At 31.8% G+C, this 23024-nt stretch overlaps 1 protein-coding gene across 2 annotated transcripts in view; it reads left to right on the top strand.

Moving 5' to 3' along the window:
• Window positions 1–23024, top strand: part of LOC139489761 (SEC14-like protein 1) — a 71394-nt gene that overhangs the window by 41232 nt on the left and 7138 nt on the right. For both annotated transcript variants that reach the window (XM_071276552.1, XM_071276554.1), the window contains exons 6-13: window positions 522–658; window positions 12597–12786; window positions 13949–14037; window positions 17740–17810; window positions 18410–18716; window positions 19991–20128; window positions 20866–21120; window positions 21592–21737. In XM_071276552.1, coding sequence (XP_071132653.1) covers window positions 522–658; window positions 12597–12786; window positions 13949–14037; window positions 17740–17810; window positions 18410–18716; window positions 19991–20128; window positions 20866–21120; window positions 21592–21737 — 1333 coding nt within the window. The remainder of the gene's footprint in view (window positions 1–521; window positions 659–12596; window positions 12787–13948; window positions 14038–17739; window positions 17811–18409; window positions 18717–19990; window positions 20129–20865; window positions 21121–21591; window positions 21738–23024) is intronic.

The raw sequence follows: 23024 nt of genomic DNA, 5'->3' as shown, positions 1-23024 counted from the left end.
TTTGAAATATCCACAAAAGTTCAAATGAAATAGATGTAGGCAATATGATATACAACTGTACAGTCTTTTAGTTCACCCAAGTTTAACACTAAGTGCAATCATTAAACCCTTGTTTTCCATCTAGTATTTATGCATGTTGATATGAGCCCCCTATGAATTAATTTGTATCTTCATCCTGCAAAAATAAATTTTCTTATTCATTCTTTCTATATACATTATAAGTACTCTTTGCAGTCTTATCTTATTTTAATCCATGAGTAACATTTCGGTGGAAAACTTGAACACAACTGACTTCAAATGAAATCTCCTTGTGTAAACATAAACTTTTGAATTCATAATTTGACTTCATTGCACTGAACTCTCATTTGATGGAAATAAAAACTTCATGGCTATTAGTATCTCGAACAGGTACCACTTTATATTTTGTTAACCAAGCCTGTGCAATACTAGAAACTGCATGTATACAGTATATATTTTTTAAATTTTTTGTTTGATTGACTTCAAATAATTTTTTTTTTCAGGTGCTCATTCTCCAGATCTTGCTGGTGGAAAACTGGAAGATGTTTATATTGAACGTTTCCTTGGTAACCTAACTCCAGTACAAGAGAATAGTCTTGTTCAACTACGCCAACTCCTTCAGACTACTCATAAAGGAAAGGTAAGAAAGATGAAAAATAAGCTCAGAAAATTGAGTACCCTTTCTCATTTCAAGTTTTTAGCTCACCTGACCTGAAAGGTCAAGTGAGCTTTTCTCATCACTTGGCGTCCGTCGTCCGTCGTCCGTCGTCCGTCGTCCTGCGTCCGTCGTCTGTCGTCCGTCGTTCGTCGTCTGTCGTCCGTCGTCCGTAAACTTTTACAAAAATCTTCTCCTCTGAAACTACTGGGCCAAATTCTACCAAACTTGGCCACAATCATCCTTGGGATATCTAGTTTAAAAAATGTGTGGCGTGACCTGTCAAACCAACCAAGTTGGCCGCCATGGCTACAAATAGAACATAGGGGTAAAATGCAGTTTTTGGCTTATAACTCAAAAACCAAAGCATTTAGAGCAAATCTGACAGGGGTAAAATTGTTTATCAGGTGAAGATCTATCTGCCCTGAAATTTTCAGACGAATCGGATAACCTGTTGTTGGGTTGCTGCCCCTGAAATGGTTATTTTAAGGAAATTTTGCAGTTTTTGGTTATTATCTTGAATACTATTATAGATAGAGATAAACTGTAAACAGCAATAATGTTCAGCAGAGTAAGACCTACAAATAAGTCAACATGACCAAAATTGCCAGTCAACCCCTTAAGGAGTTATTGCCCTTTATAGTCAATTTTTAACAACTTTTCATCATTTTTTGTAACTTTTCTAATAATCTTCTTCTCTAAAACTACTTTGCCAAATTTAATCAAACTAGGCGACAATTATCATTGTGGTTTATAGTTTAAAAAATGTGTCCGATGACCCAGCCTACCAAACAAAATGGCAGACATGGCTAAAATTAGAACATAGTGGTAAAATGCATTTTTTTCTTTATATCTTTGAAACCAAGACATTTAGGGCAAATCTTTCAAGATTTTAATGTCCATCAGAATAAGATATATCCCCTCGCAAATTTTCAGTTGTATCGGACAACCTGTTGTTGGGTTGCTGCCCTTAAATTGGTTATTTTAAGAAAATTTTGCAGTTTTTGGTTATTATCTTGAATACTATTATAGATAGAGATAAACTGTAAACAGCAATAATGTTCAGCAAAGTAAGATCTACAAATAAGTCAGCATGATCAAAATTGTTAGAGGACCCCCTAAGGAGTTATTGCCCTTTAGAGTCAATATTAAACAACTTTTCCTCATTTTTATACGACCGCAAAATTTGAAAAAATTTTCGTCGTATATTGCTATCACGTTGGCTGCGTCGGCGTCAGCGTCTGCGTCGTCGTCGTCGTCCGAATACTTTTAGTTTTCGCACTCTAACTTTAGTAAAAGAGAATGGAAATCTTTGAAATTTTAACACAAGGTTTATGACCACAAAAGGAAGGTTGGTATTGATTTTAGGAGTTTTGGTCCCAACATTTTAGGAATTAGGGGCCAAAAAGGGCCCAAATAAGCATTTTCTTGGTTTTCGCACTATAACTTTAGTTTAAGGTAATAGAAATCTATGAAATTTTGACACAAGGTTTTTGACCACAAAAGAACGGTTGGGATTAATTTTGGGAGTTTTGGTTTCAACAGTTTAGGAATTAGGGGCCAAAAAAGGGCCCAAATAAGCATTATTCTTGGTTTTCGCACAATAACTTTAGTTTAAGTAAATAGAAATCAATGAAATTTAAACGCAATGTTAATGACTACAAAAGGAAGGTTGGTATTGATTTTGGGAGTTAAGGTCCCAACAGTTTAGGAATTAGGTGCCAAAAAGGGACCCAAATAAGCATTTTTCTTGGTTTTCGCACCATAACGTTAGTATAAGTAAATAGAAATCTATGAAATTTAAACACAAGGTTTATGACCATAAAAGGAAGGTTGGTATTGATTTTGGGAGTTTTGGTCCCAACAGAATAAGGGGCCCAAAGGGTTCAAAATTAAACTTTGTTTGATTTCATCCAAATTGAATAATTGGGGTTCTTTGATATGCCGAATCTAACTGTCATGACTGTGTATGTAGATTCTTAACTTTTGGTCCCGTTTTCAAATTGGTCTACAATAAGGTCCAAAGGGTCCAAAATTAAACTTAGTTTGATTTTGACAAAAAATGAATCAGGTAGGTTCTTTGATATGCTGAATCTAAAAATGTACTTAGATTCTTGATTATTGGCCCAGTTTTCAAGTTGGTCCAAATCGGGGTCCAAAATTAAACTTTGTTTGATTTCATCAAAAATTGAATAAATGGGGTTCTTTGATATACCAAATCTAACTGTGTATGTAGATTCTTCATTTTTGGTCCTGTTTTCAAATTGGTCTACACTAAAGTCCAAAGGGTCCCAAATTAAACTTAGTCTGATTTTAACAAAAATTGAAATCTTGGGGTTCTTTGATATGCTGAATCCAAAAATGTACTTAGATTTTTATACGACCGCAAAATTTGAAAAATTTTTCGTCGTATATTGCTATCACGTTGGCGTCGGCGTCGTCGTCGTCGTCCTGCGTCCGAATACTTTTAGTTTTCGCACTCTAACTTTAGTAAAAGTGAATGGAAATCTATGAAATTTTAACACAAGGTTTTTGACCACAAAAGGAAGGTTGGTATTGATTTTGGGAGTTTTGGTCCCAACATTTTAGGAATTAGGGGCCAAAAAGGGCCCAAATAAGCATTTTCTTGGTTTTCACACTATAACTTTAGTTTAAGTTAATAGAAATCTATGAAATTTTGACACAAGGTTTATGACCACAAAAGAACGGTTGGGATTGATTTTGGGAGTTTTGGTTTCAACAGTTTAGGAATTAGGGGCCAAAAAAGGGCTCAAATAAGCATTATTCTTGGTTTTCGCACAATAACTTTAGTTTAAGTAAATAGAAATCAATGAAATTTAAACACAATGTTAATGACTACAAAAGGAAGGTTGGTATTGATTTTGGGAGTTTAGGTCCCAACAGTTTAGGAATTAGGGGCCAAAAAGGGACCCAAATAAGCATTTTTCTTGGTTTTCGCACCATAACGTTAGTATAAGTAAATAGAAATCTATGAAATTTAAACACAAGGTTTATGACCATAAAAGGAAGGTTGGTATTGATTTTGGGAGTTTTGGTCCCAACAGAATAAGGGGCCCAAAGGTTCCAAAATTAAACTTTGTTTGATTTAATCAAAATTGAATAATTGGGGTTCTTTGATATGCCGAATCTAACTGTCATGACTGTGTATGTAGATTCTTAACCTTTGGTCCGGTTTTCAAATTGGTCTACATTAAGGTCCAAAGGGTCCAAAATTAAACTTAGTTTGATTTTGACAAAAAATGAATCAGTTAGGTTCTTTGATATGCTGAATCTAAAAATGTACTTAGATTCTTGATTATTGGCTCAGTTTTCAAGTTGGTCCAAATCGGGGTCCAAAATTAAACTTTGTTTGATTTCATCAAAAATTGAATAAATGGGGTTCTTTGATATACCAAATCTAACTGTGTATGTAGATTCTTCATTTTTGGTCCTGTTTTCAAATTGGTCTACACTAAAGTCCAAAGGGTCCAAAATTAAACTTAGTCTGATTTTAACAAAAATTGAAATCTTGGGGTTCTTTGATATGCTGAATCCAAAAATGTACTTAGATTTTTATACGACCGCAAAATTTGAAAAATTTTTCGTCGTATATTGCTATCACGTTGGCGTCGGCGTCGTCGTCGTCGTCCTGCGTCCAAATACTTTTAGTTTTCGCACTCTAACTTTAGTAAAAGTGAATGGAAATCTATGAAATTTTAACACAAGGTTTTTGACCACAAAAGGAAGGTTGGTATTGATTTTGGGAGTTTTGGTCCCAACATTTTAGGAATTAGGGGCCAAAAAGGGCCCAAATAAGCATTTTCTTGGTTTTCACACTATAACTTTAGTTTAAGTTAATAGAAATCTATGAAATTTTGACACAAGGTTTATGACCACAAAAGAACGGTTGGGATTGATTTTGGGAGTTTTGGTTTCAACAGTTTAGGAATTAGGGGCCAAAAAAGGGCTCAAATAAGCATTATTCTTGGTTTTCGCACAATAACTTTAGTTTAAGTAAATAGAAATCAATGAAATTTAAACACAATGTTAATGACTACAAAAGGAAGGTTGGTATTGATTTTGGGAGTTTAGGTCCCAACAGTTTAGGAATTAGGGGCCAAAAAGGGACCCAAATAAGCATTTTTCTTGGTTTTCGCACCATAACGTTAGTATAAGTAAATAGAAATCTATGAAATTTAAACACAAGGTTTATGACCATAAAAGGAAGGTTGGTATTGATTTTGGGAGTTTTGGTCCCAACAGAATAAGGGGCCCAAAGGTTCCAAAATTAAACTTTGTTTGATTTAATCAAAATTGAATAATTGGGGTTCTTTGATATGCCGAATCTAACTGTCATGACTGTGTATGTAGATTCTTAACCTTTGGTCCGGTTTTCAAATTGGTCTACATTAAGGTCCAAAGGGTCCAAAATTAAACTTAGTTTGATTTTGACAAAAAATGAATCAGTTAGGTTCTTTGATATGCTGAATCTAAAAATGTACTTAGATTCTTGATTATTGGCTCAGTTTTCAAGTTGGTCCAAATCGGGGTCCAAAATTAAACTTTGTTTGATTTCATCAAAAATTGAATAAATGGGGTTCTTTGATATACCAAATCTAACTGTGTATGTAGATTCTTCATTTTTGGTCCTGTTTTCAAATTGGTCTACACTAAAGTCCAAAGGGTCCAAAATTAAACTTAGTCTGATTTTAACAAAAATTGAAATCTTGGGGTTCTTTGAAATGCTGAATCCAAAAATGTACTTAGATTTTTTATTATGGGCCCAGTTTTCAAGTTGGTCCAAATCAGGATCCAAATTATTATATTAAGTATTGTGCAATAGCAAGTCTTTTCAATTGCACAGTATTACGCAATGGCAAGAAATATCTAATTGCACAATATTGTGAAATAGCAAATTTTTTTTTAATTAGAGTTATCTTTCTTTGTCCAGAATAGTAAGCAAGAAATATCTAATTGCAAAATATTGTGCAATAGCAAGATTTTTTTTAATTGGAGTTATCTTTCTTTGTCCAGAATCAACTTATATCTTTGTTATATACAATATACAATGTATATTCACTTTTTACTACCAACTGATAAATTAAAATAATCTTTACCATTCAGTGATAACAAGCAGTTTTTTTACATCTTAATATTTTATGATGTATTTAAATGAGTAGTTATTGTTGCAAACTCCATTAGAAATTTTAATTGAGATTAGTTTTGGAATAAGGGAAAGGGGAATGTGATTAAAAAAATTGGGTTCAATTTTTCTCATTTGAAATTTCATAAATAAAAAAGAAAATTTCTTCAAACATTTTTTTGAGAGGATTAATATTCAACAGCAAAGTGAATTGCTCTAAGAGAAAACAAAAATTTTAAGTTCATTAGAACACATTCATTCTGTGTCAGAAACCTATGCTGTGTCAACTATTTAATCACAATCCAAATTTAGAGCTGAATCCAGCTTGAATGTTGTGACATACTTGCCCCAACTGTTCAGGGTTCAACCTCTGCGGTCGTATAAAGCTACGCCCTGCGGAGCATCTGGTTTATTATGGGCCCAGTTTTCAAGTTGGTCCAAATCAGGATCTAAAATTATTATATTAAGTATTGTGCAATAGCAAGTCTTTTCAATTGCACAGTATTGCGCAATGGCAAGAAATATCTAATTGCACACTATTGTGAAATAGCAAATTTTTTTTAATTAGAGTTATCTTTCTTTGTCCAGAATAGTAAGCAAGAAATATCTAATTGCAAAATATTGTGCAATAGCAAGATTTTTTTTTAATTGGAGTTATCTTTCTTTGTCCAGAATCAACTTAAATCTTTGTTATATACAATATACAATGTATATTCACTTTTTACTACCAACTGATAAATTAAAATAATCTTTACCATTCAGTGATAACAAGCAGTTTTTTTACATCTTAATATTTTATGATGTATTTAAATGAGTAGTTATTGTTGCAAACTCCATTAGAAATTTTAATTGAGATTAGTTTTGGAATAAGGGAAAGGGGGATGTGATTAAAAAAATTGGGTTCAATTTTTATACGACCGCAAAACTTTTAGTTTTCGCACTCTAACTTTAGTCAAAGTGAACAGAAATCTATGAAATTTTAACACAAGGTTTATGACCACAAAAGGAAGGTTGGTATTGATTTTGGGAGTTTTGGTCCCAACATTTTAGGAATTAGGGGCCAAAAAGGGCCCAAATAAGCATTTTCTTGGTTTTGGCACTATAACTTTAGTTTAAGTTAATAGAAATCTATGAAATTTTGACACAAGGTTTATGACCACAAAAGAACGGTTGGGATTGATTTTGGGAGTTTTGGTTTCAACAGTTTAGGAATTAGGGGCCAAAAAAGGGCCCAAATAAGCATTATTCTTGGTTTTCGCACAATAACTTTAGTTTAAGTAAATAGAAATCAGTGAAATTTAAACACAATGTTAATGACTACAAAAGGAAGGTTGGTATTGATTTTGGGAGTTTAGGTCCCAACAGTTTAGGAATTAGGGGCCAAAAAGGGACCCAAATAAGCATTTTTCTTGGTTTTCGCACCATAACGTTAGTATAAGTAAATAGAAATCTATGAAATTTAAACAAAAGGTTTATGACCATAAAAGGAAGGTTGGTATTGATTTTGGGAGTTTTGGTCCCAACAGAATAAGGGGCCCAAAGGGTCCAAAATTAAACTTTGTTTGATTTCATCAAAATTGAATAATTGGGGTTCTTTGATATGCCGAATCTAACTGTCATGACTGTGTATGTAGATTCTTAACTTTTGGTCCCGTTTTCAAATTGGTCTACATTAAAGGGAAACTTCGCAAAAAAATCAAAAATTGATATTATGTCCATTCTGTATAAAAATGCTCAAATTTATAGATATTAAAGTTTTATTCCGCTAAATAAGAGATCACCATCGATTTTAAATTTTGAGTATCAGTTCTCTACTCTCCGCCATCTTGTCACCTTCTCCGATGAAAAATCCCGATATGTCAATAAACCACAAAGGAACAAAACTACAGTAAACGATGTAGTCGTAATTGCGTGTCGATATCTTGTCAATCGTACGGTTGTTTTATCTGACTGACTAACTTGATATGGAAAATGGTCTTATATTTTTAAATAACCATATAGTCTGTTATTTTTAAACTGATAATATTGTAATTAGTTAAAAAGTCAAAGTTCAAATCATAAAATGATAAATAAGTGTTCCGTGGAAATTGTTTTCGAAAATCTAATTCGTTCATAATTCTTTCAAGTAATAAACTTTATTTAAATAAATTCGGATCTTCCCTTATCTGATCACCAGCATGGCTAAAGGTATTACTCCCAAAGGTATTGGAAGGGGTGTAAGGTGACACGTCCAGGTATTCAATCGATTTCCTGTCCGGGGGGCTTGCAAGTTCATGCATCGTTTCACTTCTGTAGGTATTGATCAGTGTACACAACCGTTACTTATAACTTTCCATTTTGAACTATCAGGTGCATGTATAATATACATTTTTGTCTTGCGTGTCCGAAAGTGATATAATATACTAGTCATTACTGAACTCATACGCTTGTTTATAAATAACATTTCTGGTGTAAAGAATATTATTTATAAAAAAAAAATAATACAAAAAAAAATAATTGAAGAAATACAAATCTATTTACATATTTTTCCAAGGGTTATTTGGGAAAATGTAATATATACTCGTTGTCAATAGTTTATTTGGAAAAATAGTTTAGGACAGATTGGAACATACCAGAATTATTGATCTAAAAAAATGTGCGCACTTGTCGACGATTCGTGTATACATACGCCTGGTAGAAAGTTACGGAACTATAGTCAGTAGCGCAATTTAAAATATGTATACATGTATACATTGAACATAAGAAAGAAACATACATTTTGTGTAAATTGTGGTAAAAGTTTTGTAAAGACTAGTCCATGTATGCCAACAGTATGTAATCAACGAATTCGATAGACTATTGTATACCAAAAGAAGAAGAAGAAAAAAAAGAAACAATTTGATTTAAATACAGGTCAATTTATAACTTGCTTTAGTTCATCGAAGTTAAGAACATAGTAAACTCACAGATTTATATATCAATTAAATTGTTCTCGAATAAAGGACGAAATTCGTCATCATCACAATTGTTCCAACATTCATGTAAAATATATGCAACTGGACGTACACTAATAATCCCCAAGGAATGTGAATATTTTCTAGGAAAACTATTGAGTATCAATTTCGGGATTTATTTTCTTTCTTGATATTCAATGACAGCAATTTAAAGAATAAACTGCTTGTCGGATATTTGTCCGCTTTAGGGGTATTCTTGCAAGTTGAACAGACTTATAATAACATTCAAAAATAGGGAAAGATAACATTAAATTCGTTGTCTTTTAATTTTAAACATCGTTGATCAAATAGTTATTTAAGTATATATATATACGTTGGGAGACGACGATTATTATAGTTGTCTCAGATTTTAATAAGGACGTTCCCCATTATGAATAAATTTGGTTGACGTTTATCACACTTGAAAAGAATATCTATTCGTAATTTTTCGATTCCATTACAAAAATATTTTTTTCTTTATTCGTACATATCATATTCCGCTTCGGTAGAGTTATCTTCAGATAGTTTCATATATTAATTAATACATGGCTTTCAAAAGTCTAAATGTAAGTGTTCTCGTACATTTTTTCGCCTAATAAAATGATTTAGTAAAGCTATTTCTAATTTCTAAGTCCCCCTTTTTTATGAGACATAAATCAAGGACAAGACTTGTATATCATTTCATTCTGACATATGAATTAAGTTTCCCCGTCTTTAACCGAAAATTGTGTATTTCTTAGTAAATTAACTTATTTGAATTCAAATAAATAATAGCACCAAATATAATTAAATAATTCCACGGCGACCAATTTTTATTTGTCACCAACTTGAATATGTATTTTTAATGTGTGTATTAAATGCTACCACTGATCCGAATAGACAGTCACACCTGGCAAGGTGTGCCCTAGAGGCGTGGTTAAATACCGAAGTGCAAATAACAATTTACCTTTCAACAAGCCATCTACGAGTATTGCCACAGAACCGTGAATACACACATCGTATAAACCTAGCCATAGCAGAGATAGTAAAAGGTCAATAATAGTACACCAACATATTGTCTTTACAGATTATTGTACTTTAATTTGTTCACCTTATCAGTCCGAAAATGCATTTATTAAAAATAAATTTATAACTTTTTGTGTTGTCTACAAAAATAATTCGAATATATACGTTTAACATAGATAATTTATCTCACGAATGAGTACAATTGAACGTCTGTGCGTTTTATCTTCTTATTATCGGATGGTTATTAGATAAAGCATAAGTCATCGGCGCGCTTACGATTACGTTAAAATAAGATTAAAAACCAAGACTTTTAATGATTGTATTTTAAATCCCGGCATGCAAAAATCAGGAGAAAACGTCATGACCTACAGGAAGTAGTTGATATTTTTTCATTAATTATTGAATTTCTTCTTTATTACTGCACATATAGCGATAAAACTTTGTGAATATATATATTATGTCATAATGAACATATTTAAACCATAAGTAAAAAATCGTGAATTTTCCCTTTAAGGTCCAAAGGGTCCAAAATTAAACTTAGTTTGATTTTGACAAAAAATGAATCAGTTAGGTTCTTTGATATGCTGAATCTAAAAATGTACTTAGATTCTTGATTATTGGCCCAGTTTTCAAGTTGGTCCAAATCGGGGTCCAAAATTAAACTTTGTTTGATTTCATCAAAAATTGAATAAATGGGGTTCTTTGATATACCAAATCTAACTGTGTATGTAGATTCTTCATTTTTGGTCCTGTTTTCAAATTGGTCTACACTAAAGTCCAAAGGGTCCAAAATTAAACTTAGTCTGATTTTAACAAAAATTGAAATCTTGGGGTTCTTTGATATGCTGAATCCAAAAATGTACTTAGATTTTTTATTATGGGCCCAGTTTTCAAGTTGGTCCAAATCAGGATCTAAAATTATTATATTAAGTATTGTGCAATAGCAAGTCTTTTCAATTGCACAGTATTGCGCAATGGCAAGAAATATCTAATTGCACAATATTGTGAAATAGCAAATTTTTTTTTAATTAGAGTTATCTTTCTTTGTCCAGAATAGTAAGCAAGAAATATCTAATTGCAAAATATTGTGCAATAGCAAGATTTTTTTTTAATTGGAGTTATCTTTCTTTGTCCAGAATCAACTTAAATCTTTGTTATATACAATATACAATGTATATTCACTTTTTACTACCAACTGATAAATTAAAATAATCTTTACCATTCAGTGATAACAAGCAGTTTTTTTACATCTTATTTCCTTATCTTATCTAAAATGTTTTTAGATAATGTATGTTGGACATTTGCCAGACATGACTATGATGTCATTTTCTATTTTTATTTGCCAATAACTTTATGTAAATAACTTCATTGGAAATTTGCCAATATAAAATGTTGCTGATGAAGTTTTTTTTATTGTTTTATACAATAAACAATGTATATTCACTTTTACTACCAACCAATCTTTACCATTCAGTGATAACAAGCACTTTATTTTACATTTTAATATTTTATGATGTATTTAAAAGAGTAGTTATTGTTGCAAACTCCATTAGAAATTTTAATTGATATCTGTTTTGGAAAAAGGGAAACGGGGATGTGAAAAAAAGGGGGGGGGGGTTAAATTTTTCTCATTTCAGATTTCATAAATAAAAAGAAAATTTCTTCAAACATTTTTTTGAGAGGATTAATATTCAACAGCATAGTGAATTGCTAAAAGGCAAAAACAAACTTTTAAGTTCATTAGACCACATTCATTCTGTGTCAGAAACCTATGCTGTGTCAACTATTTAATTTTAGATTTAAAAAGTTTGAAGAAGAAATCTTTAATTGTAAAATTTGTAAAATCTTGACATTTGTTTTGTGTAAAAAAAAAACATGTAATGTCAAAAATTTGATCACAATCCAAATTCAGAGCTGTATCACACTAGAATGTTTTGTCCATACTTGCCCCAACTGTTCAGGGTTCGACCTCTGCGGTCGTATAAAGCTGCGCCCTGCGGAGCACCTGGTTCTCATTTGAAATTTCATAAATAAAAAAGAAAATTTCTTCAAACATTTTTTTGAGAGGATTAATATTCAACAGCATAGTGAATTGCTCTAAGAGAAAACAAAAATTTTAAGTTCATTAGAACACATTCATTCTGTGTCAGAAACCTATGCTGTGTCAACTATTTAATCACAATCCAAATTTAGAGCTGAATCCAGCTTGAATGTCCATACTTGCCCCAACCGTTCAGGGTTCAACCTCTGCGGTCGTATAAAGCTACGCCCTGCGGAGCATCTGGTTGTAACTTGTATAAAAATCTTTTCTAAAACTACTTGGCCAAATTTAACCAAACTTGGCCACAATCATAATACTAGGGTATCTATTTTTAAAAAGAGTGTCTAATGACCCTGCCTACCAACAAAGGTGGCCGACATCAGTAAACACATTAACAGGTGAGCGAAACAGGCTCTTGAGAGCCTCTAGTTTGGAGGGGGAGTAGAATAAAATTGGCGTTTCTTTTTGAATTTCTGTTGAGTTGAATAAATCTTGAACATGCATGAATTATTTGTCACCGAAAATTAAGCAACCAACAATCAATTAATAAATCTAGATGCATAAAACCTATTCTGCTTCCTATATGGAATATCTTAGCTATCATCTGAAACTAAAAATTTGTGTATGAAATTAAAAATGTATAATTTCATTAAGTCAAATATCAGTATGTCATCATAATATTGTGAAAGATGACAAAAAAGAGAAGTAACCCAAATACTTTTGTCAAACAATTTTGAAAAGTTGTCTTTCTTTGTTTAACAGATTCCTAAAGATGCCCATATTTTACGTTTTCTACGTGCTAGAGATTTCCACCGAGAAAGAGCAAGAGAGATGCTTGTACATTCCATGGCTTGGAGAAAGCTGCACAATGTTGATGGTTTATTAGAGTCCTATCAAGCTAGTGAAGTTATAGACCAGTACTATACAGGGGGCTGGCATTATTGTGATAAAGGTATGGGAATCTAACAATAAGAAGATGTTGACCTTTAACAATGAGCAAAATCCATAATGCATAGCAAGCTATAAAAAGGCCCAAAAAGACAATTGAAAAACATTGTAAACATGAATTAATGGCCTGATTTATGTAAAAAATAATAAATGAAAATTATATATGGCAGACAGTTACAAAAACAAACACTGAATTACAGGCTACTGTCATGGGTCAGGCACATACAGAAAGAGGTTGGGTTAAACAATCTATCGTGCGCACAACCCACCCCATTACCTATGACAGTAGTAAAACACCACAACACAAAAACAAACACTGAATTACAGGCTACTGTCATGGGTCAGGCACATACAGAAAGAGGTTGGGTTAAACAATCTATCGTGCTCACAACCCACCCCATTACCTGTGACAGTAGGAAAACACCACAACACAAAAACAAACACTGAATTACAGGCTACTGTCATGGGTCAGGCACATACAGAAAGAGGTTGGGTTAAACAATCTATCGTGCTCACAACCCACCCCATTACCTGTGACAGTAGGAAAACACCACAACACAAAAACAAACACTGAATTACAGGCTACTGTCATGGGTCAGGCACATACAGAAAGAGGTTGGGTTAAACAATCTATCGTGCTCACAACCCACCCCATTACCTGTGACAGTAGGAAAACACCACAACACAAAAACAAACACTGAATTACAGGCTACTGTCATGGGTCAGGCACATACAGAAAGAGGTTGGGTTAAACAATCTATCGTGCTCACAACCCACCCCATTACCTGTGACAGTAGGAAAACACCACAACACAAAAACAAACACTGAATTACAGGCTACTGTCATGGGTCAGGCACATACAGAAAGAGGTTGGGTTAAACAATCTATCGTGCTCACAACCCACCCCATTACCTGTGACAGTAGGAAAACACCACAACACAAAAACAAACAAATCTTCTCTTGATTATAGTATGATCTAATTTATTCTCCTTTCACAGCAAAATTATGATTTCCTTGAAAACTTAAATTTCAACAAATTCACAAAAATCTACATTGCAGAAATTTAAAAAAAAACTCATTTAATTGGTTGTCCAACAGTTTTATATGTTAATGAATATATAAATTACTAAAATATAAATCTCCTTCTTTAATTTACCATAATTTAGATGGCCGACCATTGTATGTATTAAAGTTAGGACAGATGGATGTTAAGGGTTTGATAAGGAGTGTTGGAGAGGAAGCAATACTTAAACATGTAAGTACAATGTCAACATGTAAGTACAATGTCAACATGTAAGTACAATGTCAACATGTAAGTACAATGTCAACATGTAAGTTAACATCAGACTAACTATACGTAATTGGTTTGATTGTCAATTACTGTGGATTCATTATTATTTGTTGGATACCAATTTTCGTGGATTTCGTGGGTACAGGTGACACACGAATTAGTGACCTTCAGCTGTTGTTTTTTTTCTATGGTCGGGTTGTTGTCTCTTTGGCACATTCCCCATTTCCATTCTCAATTTTATTAGATGTTCAACGAATAACACATTTTTTAAAGAAATGAATGCAGACTTTTGCCTAAACCACTAAATTAAATATCCACGAATATGCAAGTTATTCTCAAACCACGAAAATTGGTATCCACGAAAATAAATGAATCCACAGTAGTTTATTTGTTTGATAGTACATTTGTATTCATCAGTTGCATATCCAGGATTTGGAGTCTATGTAATAACCATAAATGAAGCAACATAAGGGGGGGGGGGGTCTGTTTATTTATACATTAGTCTTCATTGTTTCAGGTGCTCAGTGTCCAGTTTTAATGGTGCAGGAAACCACTTGAACAATAAACATTACTGTTAGAGATCAAACATTTTATATTTTAGTGATTTTTCAAACCAACTGCATACACACATTAGTTACAGTCTTTTTGTGCATTGTCGACTGCTACCAGTTTCTTATTGATAATTTTTTCTAAAACATGCATGTACAAACAAATCAGATACTAACAGGCAGTTTAAGGTGGTACCTAACACTTTCCCTTAAATTAATTTGGCTCATTTAATTTTTATAAAATTTTGACTAAGTATTTACTTTGACCCTTTAACAAAAATATAAAAATTTCAAAAAATTTGAACCAACCATTTTATCACAAAAATTACACTGGTTATATAGGTGTAACACCACTAATTCAGGCCCGGCCAGAAAGCACATACCAGAAAGTAGTACATATTTAACACAAAATAGTTCCTACACATGAGTGTAACTTTCAAAATATGTAGAATATTTAGGTATTTTTGGTATCAAATGAAAGCTGAAGGACTGGTGATCATTGTAGAACACTTTTGGACTTTTAATTTTGAATAGTAAAAAAACTGCACCAAATTTTAAAAAGAGGGTACATTTTGTCTGTTTGTCAGATCTGAAGTACCTGTTTTGGTACATCTGAAGTTCCGGGAACCAGTTCTTTCTTATATGCAATGTAAGGTATGTTGATTTTTTCAGTACAAGACACCATAAAGTGTTGCTTTGAAATGCAATGATTGCCACTTTATTTGAACTTAAAATAAAAGAGGTGTGCCTGCTTGAAACGGAGGAATTTAACATAGAAAGCAATGGGACCATGAATTAGTGGTGTACTTCCTATAGCAGTTTGACAAACACCAATTTTAATCACTGAGAAGCTTAATATTACCTTTACAACACAGGGTAATTAAAACGTTTAGCTGACTTTACAGAGTTATCTCCCTGTAGTGTTAGGTACCACCTTAAGGGGTAATGTGTGTGTTTTTATTCAAGTTTCTTTTCAATGAAAATTTGAAGTGTCAAGTTGTTGATGATAAATTAAAAGCTCATAATCACAGCAATTTACAGTAATAGGATATCAAAACTTTTTAATGAACAGAATTTTGTATTAATATTCCATGAAAAGATCATTAAAACAGTAAATGTACAGGATACTTTTGTCAGTAAAGAATACTCAGTTTAAAGTTTCATTACACAATATAAAGATATGAATTGTTATAAATTAAATATTTAAATATCTCCTTACTATTGAATGTAGGTACAGCGTTATGTAATAATTATTCGTCACCTAGAATTTTTTGCTTTTTTTTTTATCAAACTTATTTTTTCAAGAAATTAATGTGCTATCATGCTGTGATAGGTTTGAATCAACTTGGTGACAATTATAGAAGAAGAATTGTCACTGATTTATTTGTGGTTATATGTTTATTATGAACCGTTCTCCTTTTCTAATGATATACACACAAGTATTAATTTAATTTTATGAATTTGCAATATGTTTCAACCAAACAAAATTATCATACATGTTCACATCAGGAGAAACATAAACAACTTATTACATAACACTTCACTTGATCTGAAAGTACTTGTATGTTACAGTTAGTGCAAAATGTTGTTTTTAGTGAAAACGATTATAACATAATACATTCTTGATATAATAACACTTACAAAAAGATTTAGAATGAATTATTATTATTGGTAGGTTTTGCAAGTAAATGAAAAGGTTTTGAGGAGCTTCTTTTGTCTGATGATATAAGCACAGGAAATAATTTTTGTTTGAAATTGGTTATATACTTCAACCAACTTAGTTAGTGCAAAGTGTTGTTCTAATTGCATATGATTATTCCGTCAGACTCTTTTGTTTATTCATATACTAATAAATGTGAAAACATTTAGTATAAGTTACTTTTGGTAGATTTTGGAAGTAAATGACTTTGAGGAGATTCTTTTTTCTGATAATATAAACACAAGAACAAATTTTGTTTGGAAATTTTTTATATACTTCAACAAACATAAAAACTTACATGTTCACATCACAAGAAAAAAACTTATTACATAAGACTGCACTTGTTCTGAAAGTACTTATATGTTACAGGAGTTTAGTGCAAAGTGTTGTTCTCAGTGCACACAATCATTACATAAGAGGATCTCGTTTATTGTTACATTATTAGATACAAAAAGATTTAGAATGTATTATTATTGGTAGATTTTGGGAGTAAATGAAGGGCTTTGAGGAGATTCTTTTTTCTGATGATATAAACACAAGAAAGAATTTTTGTTTGAAAGTTTGTTATATCATAATAATAGATAAAAAAAGATTTTGAATACATTATTATTGGTAGGTTTTGCAAGTAAATGAAGAGGTTCTGAGGAGCTTCTTTTTTCTGATGATATAAACACAAGAAATAATTATTGTTTGGAAATTCTTTATATTCTTCATCCAACTTAAATCTTACATGTTCACATCAAGAGAACAAAAACCTTCTTACATAAGACTGCACTTGTTCTTAAAGTACTTGTATGTTACAGGAGTTTAGTGCAAAGTGTTGTTCTCAGTGCACTTTATTATACATAAAACATTCTTGATATAATAATAGATTTGAAAAGATTTAGTATAAAATGTTAATTGCAGGTTTTGTGTGTAAATGAAGAGGCTTTTAACAGATTCCTTTTTCTGATAATATAAAAACAAAAACTAATTTTGTTTGGAAATTTGTAACATATTTCAACCAAATAAGATTATCAAACTTTTATATAATTAAACATGAATAGAAAACAGAAACAATTTATTGCATAACACTGCACTTGTAAATTTTACAAGGTGTTATAGTGCAATAGGTTGTTCTCAGTGCACACAATTATTACATAAGAGGTTCTTGAGATAATAATAGATATGAAAAGAATAGTATAAGATAATATTTGTAGGTTTTGTGTGAAAATGAAGAGGCTTTTAGTGGATTCCTTTTTCTGATAATTAAAAAACGAATTTTAATTTTTGTTTTTGTTCATCCAAATAAGATTACCATACTTGTTAATATCAACAGAAAACAGAACAATTTATTGCGTAACACTGCACTGCGTATATATACGTGTCTTAACCAGAACCCTGTTAAAGAAAAGATTTAGTATAAGTTATCATTTGTAGGTTTTGAGTGTGAATGAAGAGGGTTTGAGGAGATGTGATCAGGCGACACAAATCACTGGATATCCTATCTCGTAAGTAGTATCATGTAAAAAGAAGAAGATTTGGTATGGTTGCCACCAGAGAACAAATTATATAGAAGTTTGCATCTTTAGGTCACCATAACACCTTTAATTAGCAATGACAAATGTAAACATTTCAAATGAGAAAACCAACTGCCTGATATATTTACAAACTAAAAAACAAATATGATATATACTGCAACACACAACAACCCCTGAGTAATAGGCTTCTGACTTGGGAAAGAACATAATGTTAAACATGTTTTATACACAATTTGCCATTGTAAATATTTCACTGGTTAATGATTAAAATAATACTAGACGTAGGTTAGCATCTAGAAGAAAAAAAGGACAACCTTGTTTAGAAAACACCTTGTTATTGTAACTCTTTCTATTATTAATTGTATCTGCTTTAAATTTTGTACAATGTTAGTCTCACAAAACTATATGAGAGAACCACAAAGTTTTTTCTAAAATAAAAACCAGAAATAGACCAGATAATGATTTAGATATAATTAGCTGGAGCTGTCCCAAGAAGTTTTATACAGTTAATTTCAATTTCATTTTACTTTAAGATAACAAACAATAATTCAAAATTTTATTGTTTTCAGAGGATGTACCTGTATTGTTGATTTGGAAGGTTTGAGCATGCGACATCTGTGGCGACCAGGAGTCAGAACATTGCTACGCATCATTGAAGTTGTAGAAGCAAATTATCCAGAAACAATGAACAAATTATTGATAGTTAGAGCACCAAGAGTGTTTCCTGTATTGTGGACATTAATAAGTCCATTTATTGATGAAAATACAAGACAGAAATTTATGATTTATGGTGGGAAAGATTATCAAGGAGCAGGAGGATTGATAGAATTCATTGATAAAAAATATATACCTGATTTTCTGGATGGTGATTGTTATGTAAGTCCAAAAATGTATTGACATTCACAATATAAAAATGAAGATGTGGTATCATATACTATGATAGCCAATGAGACAAGCCTTCACAAGGAAGCAAACAACATAGAAATTAACAAGTATAGATCCGTACAGCCTGCAAAAACCATACCACATAGTCAGCCAAAAAAGGCCCAGAAATCTCAAATGTAAAACAAATCAAACGAGAAAACAAATGCCATATTTTATGTACAAAAAAATGAAAGAAAAACAAATATATAACACAGCAACAAACGACAACCACTGAATTACAGGCTCCTGACTTGGGACAGGCACAAACATACAGAATGTGGCAGGGTTAATAGTTATCAAAGGTACAAGGATTATAATTTAGTACGCCAGACACGCGTTTCGTCTACATAAGACTTATTAGGGACACTCATAAACATGTTAATGGGAACCCAACCCTCCCCTGACCTGTTAAGGTGGTGTAATAGTCGATGAGGGATTTTCAACATATTGTCTAAATCAATATTGAGCTTGCTAATGTCAGATCATAAGTCATATTTTCTAAGCATCTCTCTCGTCTTTATCACCATTGATAAGCAATAAGCAAACAGAATTATTTTATTAGGTTTTATATTTAAATAATCATCCACTTTTCTCTATTTAGTCCCCACTGTTAATATATAGATATAGGAAGATGTGGTCTGAGTGCCAATGAGACAACTCTCCATCTAAATAACAATTTATAAAAGTAAACCATTATAGGTCAATGTATGTCCTTCAACACAGAGCCTTGGCTCACACCGAACAATACGCCAGAAAGGGCCCCCAAATTAGTAGTGTAAAACCATTTAAACGGGAAAACCAATTGTCTAATCTATAAAAAAAAAATGAGAAACGAGAAACATGTATAAATTACTTAAACAAACGACAACTACTGTACATCAGATTCCTGACTTAGGACAGGTGCAAACATTTGCAGTGGGATTAAACGTTTTAATGGTTCCAAAACTTCTCCCTTTTTCTGAAACAATAGTATAACATCACAACATAGAAAAACACTAAGATAGAATATGTTTAGGTGATAAACTGAAATATTTCATTCAGACAACACAATAGAAGAGAGAGGATATAGGGTATCCATCCATGACACAAAGTCAGTACGTGTGCAGCAAAAAATACAAAAACCAAAGGAACCAGGGCTTTTATTGCTGTTCTTCATCTCAATATTACACACACAAATTTACTTGTTTTCTATGAAGTATATAAATAAAATTTATTTGAAATTTCAGTGTGATGTACCAGAAGGAGGATTAGTGCCAAAAGCTTTATATAAAGAAGAATACTCAGATAAATCCCCTGAGGGTCCCCCACTTAGTATTGACAGCTTATATCAGACAAGTTATGTTGTTAAGGATTTTTCTCATGAAGTAAGTACTGCCTATTTTGAATAAGTTATCAAGCTCCATAGTTCTCACTTAATTGTATAAGTTTACTGGTACATGTATCAATCGATTTAAGGAGATGTGGTATGATTGCTAATGAAATAATTATCCACTAGAGTCAAAATAACTTGATAGTGAGAACTTTTAGGTCATGGTATGACCCTTCAACAATGAGCAAAACTCAAACCTTAAAGTCAGTTCTGTTTGATAGATTTTCATTACAAAGTTATTGCAACTGAAATTGAACTCAATAGAACTCAATGTTTGTTGTGTTTTAAACATGAGAGAAGATAAGGGCAATAACTCTGACAGCTTACATCATTAACAGGATTACTATTTGATTTGTGGTTTTGATAAAAGTCTTCAAGCCTTTAGAAAGTTTGTAACATTTTCATTTGTGGTTAACCTATATCCTACAAAAATTGGTAACTCACAAATAATGCTGTAAATTCAGAATTTATTGCGATGTTTTTATTATTGTGAAAAATGCAACAGGATTATTATCGCAATAATTTAAACTTGCATTTTGAATTTTTAATATGAATTAAACAGGATTTTATTATTGCAAAAATTAAAATCATAATTTAGTCCAAATTTCAAAATCGCAATAATAGATGCATGCAATAATTTCTGAATTTACAGTAATGAATCCGCAGTATGGCATTGTCTTATTTTTCTATTTTTTTCCCTAATTTGACAATTTCTTCATATATACATTATAGGTTTTAATAAATGTACCACAGCGAGGATCTGTAATCACGTGGGATTTTGACATTCTAAAAGGGGATGTAACTTTTACAGTGATTCGTTATAAATACGGAACACTTCCTGCGGAACCATATCATCAACATCACGTCCAAAGTGCATCGGGTGGAATAGGATCCGTACAATATATAGACAATAAAACCATGCAGGTGGGAAAAGATCTGACCATTGTTGAAGCTCCACATATATGTAGGGATGGAGATAGTGTTCAGGTTAGACAACTCTTGTTAGATCATTATTTTAAAATAAGAATTATAAACAATATGTTAGATGTGAAAGGGCAGTTGTGAAAAATGCATTATTTTCATTAAGTTATAGCATAGTTTTTCATAATGGAGTAAAGGTTTTCTTATTGTATTTTTAATACTAGCAAATTTAATATATTAATATTTATTTTAAGGTAATAGGACTCTCGATTAAACATGAAATAATAGATAAAGTTAACCGTCTGTTGAAATTTTAAACTCAAACTTTTTCCTGATTTCTTATATTTCCCTATTTTTGATGCATTTTTTATTTTCATAATTTGATAATATTCTTTTTTGTGAAAAAAAACCAAGTTTTAAGTCAATATGATTTCACCAAATTTGACTTTATTGCATGAGCCTTTTTTTTGTAAAAATTAAGAAAATAAGACAGCCATGTATATTTCACTGTTTAATTAATAAACTTTCTTTTTACAGGGTTCCATTGTGACAAATCAAGCTGGTAGTTATATACTACAGTGGAAGTACTTTGACTCCAGTAAAGCTGCTTTTGATTTTCCGTTAGCGTCGCACAAGTCTAAAGTCATGTACCATACAGATGTACTCAAGTCAGAAGCTTTTAGGTATGTTGTACAAAGTTATATCTTGTATGTTTGTTTGACCCATTTACATGATTGAATTAAGGCTGCAAGTCTTACAGCTGTTATGCCTAATGTTAGCAAGTTTTACACGTTTAATTGGTATGCTTGCTTTGTTTGTATTTATGTTTGTTAACTCATTCACCCCCAATCCCGCCTGTAGTCGTGATAAAAATGCTCTGGGGCACAGCCTGATAACTGATACTGGCTTATCACTGTTGCAGTGTAAATAAACTGTTGGGAGTGAATGAGTTAAGTATTGTAATTAAGATTGACATCTCCAAACAATACAAGATTAACTCCACCTTTTTATATTGTTTTCAGATTTTAATCTTAATTGCAATGCCTGAGCAGACATTTATATAAACAAAGCAAGCAAGTCATCCAAACCTTTAACTTGCTAGCATTAGGATAATAGCTGTAATGAGATTTTTGTGCACTACAAATAGTGTTACAATTGTTTATTAACCTGTCATTCCATCTTTCTGTCCTTTTAAGATCGATCTCTTGCCTAGTTTTTGTTTCATAATGCTTGCAAATATTGATTTGATTTTAAGCCTATCTGAGGCTGAATTTTTGGTACATTAGTGTATGATAAAGACTTGCAGATCAATTTTTGTCTCACCTGTAACAAAAGTTGCAGACGGCACGAACATAAGTGTTGCTTTTCCACCAAGAGCATAGTTATTGTTGGAAGCTAACAATTGCTAAGTTTTCTGCTGAAATCAGTTTGATAGAAACTACTTATGAAAGATCAATGATATTTTCTATAAAGTTTCATTTCTATCAGTACATTTTAGTCTGATAATTATTTTGAGGCCCTGCCCCCTAAACCATGGTGTCAACGTATATTTGTTCCTTCTGACAAAAGTTCTGCTGGAAACTTTGTTATAAACAATGTCAGAATATATGTTCCTGTTGGAACAAATATTCTATACCCTTTATTCTGTTAGGAACAAATAGTGAATACTGCAAATTTTAATTATTATAATATTGCTGATAAAAGTGGTTTGTTCTTTCTAAAGTGTTACAGAATTATCTCAGTAAGTAAGCAAGTTTATTCTTGATTAACTGGATTTATTGTTAATTTTTTTTTTTTTCTCAGTTTCATGTTTGTTTTGGACCATGACATCTAGTTTTAGTTTGTTGTTTGATTTCAGAAATTTTCGTGTTTATAAGTTGAAGAGAGAGATTTAATTTTTGTACACAATTGGAAGCTTGTTTTAGTTTATGTATCTAAAAAAAATGAAAACAGCTTGAAATAAAAAGAAT

Source organism: Mytilus edulis, chromosome 9 (assembly GCF_963676685.1).
Source record: "Mytilus edulis chromosome 9, xbMytEdul2.2, whole genome shotgun sequence".
NCBI classification, from domain to species: domain Eukaryota; kingdom Metazoa; phylum Mollusca; class Bivalvia; order Mytilida; family Mytilidae; genus Mytilus; species Mytilus edulis.
Note: the sequence above shows the minus strand (reverse complement) of the source record. Positions and strands in the feature narration are given on the sequence as shown.